Source organism: Saprolegnia parasitica (assembly GCF_000151545.1).
Source record: "Saprolegnia parasitica CBS 223.65 unplaced genomic scaffold supercont2.213, whole genome shotgun sequence".
Classification (NCBI taxonomy): Eukaryota; Oomycota; class Saprolegniomycetes; order Saprolegniales; family Saprolegniaceae; genus Saprolegnia; species Saprolegnia parasitica.
Window position 1 is genome coordinate 21,141 of NW_012156607.1, and position 11,860 is coordinate 33,000.

General features: G+C 57.6%; 3 protein-coding genes across 3 annotated transcripts in view; all 3 read right to left on the reverse strand.

The window, feature by feature from the left end:
• Positions 1–405, reverse strand: part of SPRG_21570 (hypothetical protein) — a gene marked incomplete at both ends in the record, with an annotated part of 1,733 nt that extends 1,328 nt beyond the window's left edge. The window contains one exon of the mRNA XM_012355177.1: positions 22–405. Coding sequence (XP_012210567.1) covers positions 22–405 — 384 coding nt within the window. The remainder of the gene's footprint in view (positions 1–21) is intronic.
• A 1,467-nt stretch (positions 406–1,872) lies between these two features.
• SPRG_21571 (hypothetical protein) lies at positions 1,873–2,181 on the reverse strand (the record flags this gene model as incomplete). The annotated part of the gene is made up of 1 exon (XM_012355178.1): positions 1,873–2,181. A coding segment is annotated over one exon (309 nt), but the record flags the coding sequence as incomplete, so codon positions are not given.
• Positions 2,182–7,660: 5,479 nt separating this feature from the next.
• SPRG_15513 (hypothetical protein) lies at positions 7,661–11,126 on the reverse strand (the record flags this gene model as incomplete). The annotated part of the gene is made up of 13 exons (XM_012355179.1): positions 7,661–7,804; positions 7,853–7,957; positions 8,347–8,442; positions 8,491–8,595; positions 9,095–9,208; positions 9,256–9,357; positions 9,412–9,510; positions 9,558–9,653; positions 9,698–9,796; positions 10,685–10,783; positions 10,833–10,928; positions 10,978–11,049; positions 11,097–11,126. 13 exons carry the CDS (start codon positions 11,124–11,126, stop codon positions 7,661–7,663), a joined length of 1,257 nt encoding a protein of 418 aa, XP_012210569.1.
• Between the last annotated feature and the right edge of the window lie 734 nt (positions 11,127–11,860).

An 11,860-nucleotide genomic window follows, 5' to 3' on the forward strand; every position in this document is an offset into this window, starting at 1 on the left:
CGCGTCAATCGAGAAGCCAACCTCGATGAGCAGCTGGCGCTCGACCATGATGATGTAGTCGCTCCATTGCGAGAAGCGCGGGTCCGATGGCATGAGCAAGATGGGCTGGAGGCCCATGCGGCGGTTGCGCATGCGAAAGAAGACCTGGATGACATCTTTGACCCGGCGCGGCTGCTCTTCGGCCTTGGCAGCGAGGAAGATGCAGCCCATCGCGACGCGGAATGCGTCGAAGTCCGTGAGGCTCTGGCCGGCGTAGAAGCGGTGCAGAAGGCTCTGGCCCGTCGCGAGGACGACCTGCGGCAGCGACAGGAGGATACCAGCCTCTTGCACCAGCTCGCAGGCGAAGAAGCGGTGGCGCGCCTCCATGGCCGCTGGCACGCCCTCGGCGGTGGACGGGGTTGCCATGCACTCAAATGCAATCTCGAAACCTCCACCATTGGATTACAGTATTCATTTTGACAGGTTTTAGATTTGGCTGTTGCCGCGGAGCTGAGCTAGGCATGCATTTCTCTGGATCTAACATGGTGGGCTTGGTGTGTTGCGAGATGAGCTTGGATGCTCCAGTCTCAACTGTAGACTTGGCGAATGGCGTCGACATCGTTTGCCTTTCCAAGCAACTCGCCCGAGCGTTCGCTTCGCACGTCAATGGCGCTGAACTGCATTACATTGGCCTTTTTGTTGAACGCCAGCGACGTCTCATTGTCTCTTCAATCTGCTGTCGCCCACGCTGCTACCGTTGTCGAAGTTGCGACCCGCGCCGGAGACGCCGTGCGGGATCGCGTCCCAACGTTGCCCGAGAAGTGGGCGATTGGAGAAAGCCGCCGCTCCCTCGACGACATCCCAACTTACTTAAGCTTGCTCGAGTTCACGGTCCTTGGAAACGATGTTATGCGACCTCGACCGAATTTTAACCCATGGCGGACCACTACGAGAGGATCCTCTCCGTATGCAGCCCACGCGTCCACAATCAAGTGCTAACACTCACATGCCATCGCCAACACTGAGCGTGATGGTCACAGAGTGTCTGAATGATGGTCGACCAGTGGGCATCTGGAGCTCGGATGACCACAATCAATTTGATCTCGTCCCACCGACATCTGTATGTTGCTCGAGCTCGTGCATTGGCTCTCGGACCGGCGCGACGTCGCCGCCTTTGTTAATCATATCCGCCCACGAGCGCTCGACCTCACTCAGCACTGGCGGCAGTGATTGAACCTCCAAAATATCCCTCAGCGCCGCATCAACGTCGGCATGGCCGCACTAGGCGCTTTTCCTCTGACCCCGACCTGCGTTTTATGACGCTTACTGAACCCACCACTGAGATCTGAAGCTGGCATGCCACACGCCGCGTAATGACTGGGTGCGTCGTGCGTTCTGCAGCATGTGCACTTGACGTCCGACTCCGTGAGCTCGGCGCTCAAGCCTTGGCTCGGCGCTCAAGCCTTGGCACGTGCGTTGCCGCAATGGATCGCGCGTGGGGTCGTGACGTTCCGAATCGTCTGCAGCCTCTCGAGCAAGCATGAGCACTTGCTTTTAGTCCACGCACTGACGGTCCAGCGCAGTCGACCAAAATCACTTTGAGCATCCTTGTTGCTCGGCATCAGAACGTTGAACGCCGAGGAAATGCCGCCGTCGGCGCGTGCAGCAGGATCTCGCTAACCCTCAACAGTGTGCAGAGCTACCTGGCCATAGATGATCCCGAGCTGGACGCACGTCGAGACAAAAAGACAACAGCTCGTGTTGACATCCTCTCACAGGACAACATAGCGTACTGCTAGTGTAAACAAACTCGGTTTATCAACTGTAGAGTCCTGATGATGATGCCGCCTAGATTTGTCCAAGCTCGAGAATTGTGGTCTTGACGACTTTCCTCTACAGTGGTGTACTCGGTCTTTCATGGGCCGCACCACTCAGCAAATGCGGTGGAGAGGTAGCACAAAGGCCGGGTCCAACGGACTCTTGGATTCGGCCGTGGCCGTGAAATGCCGCCAGCTCTTGATGTCGAAGACATGCATAACACCGCGCACTCGCCACGTGAACAAGCCCGTCATCGCGGCCGACATGCGGTCCAGGTAGACGTGACCGTCCACTGTCCAGTTGGTCAGTTCCAACGAGTAGACACTCGTCGCATTTAGCAAGAGCGACGGCAGGGGTGGCGCCGGGAGATGCGGGTACCGTAGTCGCTCGGCAAGAGCCGCCAAGAAGACGCAGCCAAGACAGAGACCGACGTCGACGCCGACGCGGCTCCAATGACCAAGCTCGACGTAGCCACTCGTACAACTCAGAGCCACATCCATGTCAATGTAGCTGCAGCTTCGGTGCACGTGGGCGGTGTACTCTCGGGGATCCTTAAACGACCAGGCTGCCGCGACCAAACACGCTGCGACCGAGCTCTTCCAGGCGTAGAATTCTGTGTACTGCCGCGTGACGCAGCTAAAGAGGTCGTTGGCGATGTAAACCAGCCACGTGAGCTCGGACGAAGCCAGGAGCGTCGGGAACCAATTCAGCGGTGGCGCTTGAAACCGAGCGCCGACGCCAAACGCAAGTAGCTGTAGAGATGGCGTGTTGAGCAACCAAAGTGCAGTGATACCGCGAATGATGAGCAAGGTTCGACCAATCCACGCGTGACCAACCAGCCGATTCAGCGCAAAGAGGTTCATGCCTTCGATACAGCCGCGGCACACAAAGATGGCATAGTAGGCAGCAACCCCCGCACCCACCATCATGGCGCCCGTGACATACCGGACACACTGCTGACAGATGTACGAGAGACGCGTCGGGATCGCCGCGTCGGTAAGAGAGAGCGTGGATAGCAACGTGTATCGGGACATGGCCGTGACTGTGCCGCCGTCACCTTGGAACGAAACAACTTCGCGCTTGCCGACAACCCAATCGGCCAGATAGTTCCACCCAAAAAACATCCAGGTTCGGTCAGTCGGATCCAGAATATTGACTCGGTACAGCTCGATGTTGCCGGTGCGATTGACGTACTGTGTCATCTCGATCGAGAGACTGTGGGCGTCGGCCTCCGCCGCCGTTGCCAATTCTCGGAGCATTGTTGGATCGGACAAATAGGTTGTCGCAAAGGTGTTGGACGCGAGGTAGATGGCTTCACAGTTGGGCTCGGCGTATACATCACGCTCACAAAACGCTCTAAAGTCAATAGTTGGCTGAATTTCATGCACTGCATCAAACGCAGCGAGGGCAAAGACGAGGCCGGTCGTGGACGGTGTAAAGAAGTCCAGGTACCGCCAGCCACATACCATGTCGATGCCATATAGCGTCAGCAACGCTCTCGATGGGCGGGATCCCGGCAGGTCGCTGCCGCACATGAGGTTACCCCCTACGAGGCGCAAGCTGGTGTCATTGAGCAAAGCATGTGGCAGCTGACCAATGTATGTCTTGGCAGGCAGATTGAGAAATTGCCTCTGGGCTTCAAGGTTGGTGCTGGTTACAGTGGCAATTGCTTGCAGGATGTAGCGGTAGAGGGCTAGAAGCGACGTCGGACAGCTTACGTACACCATGTCGACGGCGCCAAATGGTCCCAGAGATGTATTGTACAGCGCCAAACCAGCGTTGAGTGGCAGCGAGAGCGTCAGGTTCTCAAAGAGCAAACTCGCGCGTGTCGCATTCGCAAAGGCAAAGTGGGGACTACTGCGCAACAGTGACAAGCCACCGACGCTGGTTGCGTTGGTGCTCACGGCCCAGAGGTCGCTGGCGAGTCCCCAGTACATGCGATGCGACGTCTGGTAGTCGAGGTGCACGACGCCTCGGCGCTCACTGATAGGCAGCGTATACGAGAGACCGAAGGGCGTCGAGATGACCATCGAATCACTGAGACCCGTATCTTTGAAGTTTTGCCACTGCAGCAAGAACACCGAGATACCGCGGTTACTCCAGTGCTCGACTTCTTCTGGTACGGACAAGGTGTTTGTCTGGACACGGTGCAGCCACTGACGACCCGCCTCGGACGCTGCCAAGTCGTTGCCGATGCCAATGTCGAACGAGGTGCCCCAGCAAGATTGCCATACCGTCCAGTCTTGTAGATTACGCAGACTCGTCTCGAGGTACCGTGCACCGTTGTGCTGACTGAGAGCTGCACACCGGACCTGACGCTGGCTGGTGCTGGCCATCTCCCACGTCCGATCCAGGTCGAGCCAGCAGTACTGCGTAAACATCCACGGCAGTTGACACGGATGCATGGCCCGGAGACCCGCTACCAGCTCGTGCAACGGCACGGATGCATTGAAGAGGTACCGGCGCGCCACCGTGGGGTACCACGCGACAGTGGTGACCGACGAGTTGTACGACTGCAGTGGGTCACCAAACGCTGGGTCGTGCAGTGCAATCGAAGCGTCGGTGGACGTGAGGAGCTGGCGGTTGAAGGTGTTGGCCAGGAAGGCGTGCATGCCGGTAGCATTGAAGCCGGCCCAGCCATAGTCGTTGGCCAGCGCCGTCTCCAAGACGCTCAAGTAGGCCGCGTTACTCCAGAGAGTTATACCAGTGTAGATCATCCCCAAGAGGCCAAGAAGGCGCTGTACCGAGCGCATACGGAGCAAAGTCAGCCAGTCCAAAGCTGGCTTGGTGGGCAGGGTTGGTGCGCTGCGCCGTAGAATGGGCGACGGCTTGTCCACGATCTCCAGTTCATCGACGCGGAGCCAGCGCCAGACCTTGAGATCAAACAAGTACTGAGTACCGTGCCATCGTAGCGGCACGATCCCGCACATGACGGCGTCAATGGCCACGATAATCGGTGGCATCGTCTGTAAAGCTCGCAGTGTTGACGGAGCTCTCGGTGGAAAGATCGCGCACGGGCGCTTGGGGGTTGTGGCGGCGGAGACACGGTGCCGCCAGAGAGAGACTACCAGCGAGGTGGCGACCACCGACCCAAGGATGCTCAGAAGAAGCACGCATCGGTCCAAATGACCGACACGGACCGTGCCGCTGGAACAATACGTCATGTAGTCCATATTGACGGCGTAGCACTGACGATGCAGCGTCACAGAGAGATCAAGCGGAAAGCATTGGTCCAAAAGCACAATAACGAGCCAGACGACGCAGGCCATTGGGAGCTCTCGCCATGTAGCGGCGAGCGGCAAGAGCATGTCGTGAATCACATGCACGAGCCAGAGAGACTCGAGAGCCAAGATGCTCGAGAGCAGAAACGGCCGCCGCGCTGCCACAAGACGCTCCAGTCCACTGGATTCCGTCGTCAGATCCAGTGGGACTGTGGCAAGACACAAGATCGCCGCTGCGCTGCGGAAGAGCAGAATGTTCCAATTGACATAGACCGACGCGACTAAAGGCGTGAAGCTCGTCCACGCGGGCTCGACCCTGCCACTGCAGAAACGAAGTAGAAGCACCATGAGACCCACCATACCCAGAGTGCCTGTGGTGACGGTTGCAAGGTACCAAAGGTACGGGCCGAGTGCTGCCGGTGGCACGATCGGATCTGCAACCACCGGAGCGTACAAGCCAGAGAGGAGGGTGTAAGTAGCCACATCGCCTTGGAACGAGACGACTTCGCGAAAGTTGAGTGCCCAGTCGTAGACATACATGGCGCCGAGAAATGAAAAGTCGGGGGCGAAGAGCAGCTGTTGGTCGATATTGATGGCTGTCTGGTTGGTGTAGAAGATCTGGAGGAAGCCAACGTCCAGCGATGAGAGATCCGATAGCAACACCGGATCCAGCGGTGGCAGAGACAATGCGTCATAGAGCGTTTTGGCTTTCGCCACAAGCCGCTGACAGGCAATAGCGTCGGTGGGAAATGACGCACAGACGTCGGGCATCGACACGGAGCCGCCGAGAAGCCAGAATGCAAAGACAGCGTTGAAGCTGTGCCACTCGAGGGTCAACGGTGTCTGGCTGCCGCAGACGTCATCGAACCGAAACGTTTGCTGGACAAAGCTCTGCCGTCGTCCCAGAGTGCACATGGGATTGCCCGAGACAAAGCCGAGTTGACGATCTCTCCAGCGCCGAGGCGTTACCAGCAGCGTCTCACGGGACATATCAACTGATGGCAACGTCGTCGACGTCACAAGCGCCGCGGTGAAGGCTGCTTGAAATGCTAGAACCGCAGAGAGGAGGCGTGGTGGTGGCGGTACCCACTTGACATCAATGCTACCGAACGAGCCAAGACCGTAGTGGATCGCTTCTTGCACTGGTGTCAGAGGCCGCCGTGCAGCGTAGGCCTCAATCTGACTCGCGTCCACGTCGCCAAAGTAGTTGGTGGTACCCCGAACAAGACTTTGGTTGAACCCAATCGCGTACAGGTCGTTGTACAAGAGGTTGTAAAGGATCTTGGTCGTTCGGAACGTCCACCGATTGGTGCTCGGTACTGTCTTGAGCGGCAGCGACAATCTCTGACCGAGTGCTGTCTCGACCAAAATCGACTCCGACACGCCGATGCTGATGCCGGTGCCGTACTGCAGCGTATAGCGGTCGAGACCGTACGACGCCCAGAGCGCCACTTCATCGGACTCGGCTGCCCACACGTGCGTCTCTAGAGATGAGAGCCAAGCTGCGCCAGCCGACCCGCTTCGCGCAATGGGATGGGCGATCGCCGACAGAAAGAGACCTTGGGTCGCGTCCAGAAAGCCACTGAAATCAATGTTGCGCAGCACGGTCTCGAGGTGCACGGCGCCGTTCGTGGCTTCGTACCGTGTACACCGCGCTTGACGCTTTGTCGTGTATGCGAGCTCGTACGTCTTGTTGAGGTCAGCCCAACAGTAGGGCGAGACCATCTTGACGACCTGTGTCGCGTCAAGGCGGCGCAGACCCCGCACGCCATCGAGAAGACGCGTGAGCTCGTGGTACATAATGAGGCGCGGATACGATGGGCTCGTGCCTTGAAGTGACGGCACGAAGGCGGATTGGGGTGCGAGGACGTCGATGTTTCCGGACGCTGAGAGAGCCAGGTGGTGGTTGACGATGGCGACGAGGATAGTTGCTGCCGTGTTAAAGTTGGGCACGAAAAAGTCGGTCTCAAGGTACGAGGCAAGAATCAGGAGGGCGTAGGCGCTGAGACCAATCGAAGCGACGACAGAGAGCATGCCGCTGAGCTCAACAACGATGCGGCGGCCAAGCAAATGGCTAAGCAAGTGGGATGGCTGAGGGGCCGACGTGCGGGAGATGGCAGGACCCGTGCCAGCGGACGGGCGAACTTGAATTTGCATGGGCGCTAATGTGACTGGTTGACCCTGCTAATGAACGACTTGTGTGCAAGATGCTGCGGCCGTTTCCGTTACGACGTCGTTACGAGAACGTCAATCTGTCCGCTGTTGCATTTTGACGAGAGATTCATGGGTACATCCAATGTGAGGACGACGTTGCGGTCAGCGCGGCACCGAGCGATGTGGCTACACTGTAGAAGACTTGGTGCCCAGTAGATTTGCGGCTCCTTATTCCCTAGGCGAATGTCACTCGAGTCCACCGACTGTTTCGCTTCTTGGATTCAACATCCACACGTTGGTCATCTCCCCACCATTCAGAGAATCGTCATCGGCTGTGTTAGTGGAGAGGGCATCAACTAGGCTACACTACTTGACAGTACTGGTCAAGGCGTGCACGACGAGCGCTGGTTCTTGGCACAGTCGCGCCACCACGTCGCGCTTGGCATGCGCGGTTGCGACTTGCAATGCGGTCATGCCATCCTATTGCATCAGTGAGATCGATTGCTGTCTTCTCTTGCCTGGCTCACCAGGTTTTCAGCCATGACGTTGAGTCGCGGCTGCTGCGCCAGCAAGTACGAGACGACGTCGGTGAAGCCATGCCAGCACGCCGCGTGCAACGGCGTGTTGCCATCCTACAAGACGACAACTTGTCCAATCTTGGGTCGGAAGGGGCATTCTACATTGTCGGCCGCGTTGATATCGCAGTCCGTGTGCTCGACAAGCGCGCGCACAAATTCGATGTTTCCGAGTTCGCACGCACAAAACAAGGCCGTCGCGCCATTGGCCTTCTGCACTCCAATCTCCAAATCGGCCAATCAACTAGAGTCATGCGGTACCTCAAAGCGACCATTGACGTCAATGGACGGACTCTTCAGAAGCGCGTGGAGAGCATCCAAGTAGTCGCCGTGGCCCTCGACGGGGTCCATGGCTTCGTACATGACAACCGAGTGCAGTGGCATCGTCATGGACATGTACAGAACCGCTTCGCGCCAGTCCGGGCCGGTTTCACGCAGCGGAGCGTGGACCACCTGCGTGTTGCCATCGACAAAAGGTAGCAACGCACGAAGCACATCGCCGTGACCACGGACCGCCGCGTAGGCCAGCGCCACCGATCCCTTCCGCGTTGTCTACCGTATCATCTCTCAGTACGTACGCGGGGAGAGCTAGAAAGTACATCAGGAATGTCGATCGGCGCACCCATCTCTAGGAGATAGCGCACCGCCGCCGCGTGACCCTGGACACTCGCCATTGCCACGGCTGTCGTCGGCACCTGTACTCGGCACACGTGGAAAACCCGTGGTGGACCAGTAAAGCCTACCGGTGTCTCAACAATGTGGGCGACGTTGGCACCGTGGGCCACCAGAAGCTGCAGAATCTCCACGCTCCCAAGCATGGCCGCAAGATACAGCGCCGTGTGGCCATGCTAGGTGCGCAGTAGATTGTATCGGAAACGACATTGAGGAGGTATACCGCATCGGTGGCTTCCACGTCCTTGATGTGGGGAAGCAGCGTCGCGACCGTGCGTACGTCGTTGTGCATGACTGCGTCAAGCAGCGGACGACGTCCGTCCTAATCGTCGTTAGTGCCATTTGGAACGATGCGAGCGCAGATTCAACATTGTCTCGGTTGGCATCGGCACCGAGCGCGATGAGCCACGACACGATGTGCGGTTGCCGGTGCATAATGGCGAGCTCAAGGTACGAGAGATGCTAGCAAGAGACTCGGGTCGAGTGAAATATGGTGGCGCTCCTTACGTATAGCGTCTGCGCGTTGTCATACGACGGGACGCCTTCGTGGATGTCAAAGTACGGCAAGAGCACCTCAGCGAGGTTGCATCGGCCAGTTGTAATGGCTTGCGCAAATACCGTCGCGCCAGCCTACACAGGATGATGCTGTCGCAGGTCTAGATGACAGAGATGTACGTCGGATGCGGAGTCCACGTTGGCGCCAGCCGCCAAGAGCATCGACAGGATGGCCAGCGGCGCATCCGTGGTTTGGAGCGACTGCACCGCACAAAAGATGGCGGTTCGCCCGCTCTGCGTCGATGCATTACAGACCATCGACCAAGATAGAGGGATCGCACCTCGTCCTCTGCATCCACGTTGATCAACGTCTCTTGCAGCAGGCGGGCCACGATCGCAGTGTGACCCAAGTACGCGGCGCCCATGAGCGGTGTGATGCCGTGCTACACGACGACGCAATCTTTACGAGGCATATATGTATGGAGGCAACGACGCACCGAGTTGGCCGCATTGCAGTCGGCACCGGCGAGGAGAAGTGCGTCAACGACCGAGATGCGGCCGTCCCCGCAAGCGCGAAGCAAGAAGGGTCCACCATTCTATTGCAGCACCAGTGCTATAAAGACAACATTGTATCGAGGCGCACCGATGAAATGTTGAGATTGTCCATCTTGGTGATCAAGTAGACGACGACATTGTCGTGGCCTCTGTCGTACGCCACCAAAATGGGAAGGTCCTCGCCCTACAAACGCATGCGTCATGGGTGATTATCGCGCAGTGTCGTACCACGTTGGTTGGCGCGACAGTGGCGCCATGCTCGACGAGAAGCTGCACGATCTCCAAGAGACCATTCATGGCCGCAGTGTAGAGAGCATAGTCACCATTCTAACCATAGCTGTGAAGACCAACCGAGAGACACATGCGTACGGCAGTGACTGCGTCAATGTCCGACGTTGGCAAGAAATACTTGATCATCTCGGGCTGATTGTAGAGCACAGCGAGCAAAAGGGGTGGACATCCCCCCTAGAACGTCACTTTCGTATCCCCACGAGATGCGGGACGGTACCGGAAAGGCATGCATGCCCTCTTGGAGCGTCGTGTAGAGCTTGACGAGCCCGAGCGAGTTGGAAAAGATGGCAGCTTCGAGCGGGCTTTGCTTTGTCTATCAAGTGTGTTAGCTCTTGCCGGGTTCAAATACAAGGTACCGCGAGGTCGTGGGACTCGCCCGGACGCATCATGGCCATGGACGCCCACGCAATCTTCATGCGGACGTTCGCATGCTCCACAAGCTGCCTTTGAATCGCCTAGTAGAGAGTTCGAGGCGACGCAGTAGCGTCCGGAAGTACCGGTGTCTCCAAGTGCGGGTCTGCGTCGTAGGCCAGGAGGAGATCCGAGAGCTCCGGGTTCCCCGACGCCAGTGCTGTTGTCAGCGGCGAAGCGTGCGCAAAGAGCACATCTCGCGCCACAAAATGGTCCAGTGGGAGCTGCTGGAGCTCGTCGGGCAGCGACGTCCAGAGCCGCGAGTTGGGCGACGCACCCCGCGCCAACAGATACGCGAGGAATTCCACGTTGAAGGTCGCTATCGCATCGACGACCGCAGCGTGCACGAGACTAAGACCTGTCGATGCTTGGACCACGTCCAGTGACTCGCCGTGCGTATGCAAGCACGCGATAATGTCCTTACGGCGGTGCGCCACCGCGTAGGTCATCGCATTGCACCCGTGCTAGAAAGGACATGTAGCAATCTGAAACCGCCATGGCGCCACTTTGCACCTTGTCGACAAGATCCATGGTGGCGCCTCGCGCCAAAAGCACGTCCACAATCGCCCTGTGGCCAGCCGCCGCACCCGTCATAAGGGGTGTGCACCCGTTCTATTGACATCGCAAGCAAGCTCGCGACACGAGTCGACGGTGCAGGTACCTCGTTTGACGAGTTGGGATTTTCGCCCTCGTCAAGCAGGCGCGCCACCAGTGCCGCGTCATTGATTTGTACAGCGTTGAGCAAGGGCGACGTGTCCTATGCCATTGCTGCGATCAGCGCCAGAGGAGGAAGCGATGGCGCGCACCGCGGACGTCGTGGTGTCAGCAACGGCGAGAAGGGAAGGCATTACGTATGTCGAATTGGCCGCCGCCAACGCCTGGTGATCGCGTCCGTACCTCGTAACATTGGAAGCAGGTACTGTACCTGCGTGATAGCAGAGATCTCGTTGCCCATCGTCGTTCAAAAAAGAGTATGCTGGTGAGTCAACCGGACTTGGGTCGTCTCGATTTGCGACACTGTTCTCTTCGGCAATGTTCGTATACCACTGTTTCGGCTTCGCGTGGTATTATAGCCCGGTGAACCCTTCACACAAATGTGCTGGCATGATTTTTTGCACGCAGAACACGTACTCCGGGTTACCATCGTCCACTGCGCCGCCCGCGACAGTCATCGCGTTCGTTTGCACGCCCAAATGCAAGTACAGTATCAGATGCATTGGACTATTGAAGTGGCTGCACAAGCCGCTGTATAGTATGTCGTCCTTTGTCAGTTCTGGATTATTTTGAGTCACCAAGACCAAGACGACCCTGTTTCCTACTCAAGTTTACGACCAGACCAATGAGCAATGTCCGAGTGTGGCCAAACCCGTCGGATGAGCCTTGTAAGACTCGTGTTCATTAGTAGCAAGACATTGAATGCGTCGCCGCGACTCGCGTTTCTGTGACCGCTCCATCTTAAACGGACGGTCACAATCGTTGGCGGTTTCATCGTGGCAAAATGCAACCGTTTACAGAGTTTCTTCCACTGTGTGCAGGCTCGAGCAGCCTGCTATCTATTTCACTTATCGAGCACCCAACCAGTATCATAATATCTATACAAGTCGACGTAGATCAGCTACCAACCCGAGATGTTGCACGTTACGGCCAGAAAGGCCGTGCAAAACGCACCGACGAAACGGCCATCTGAGC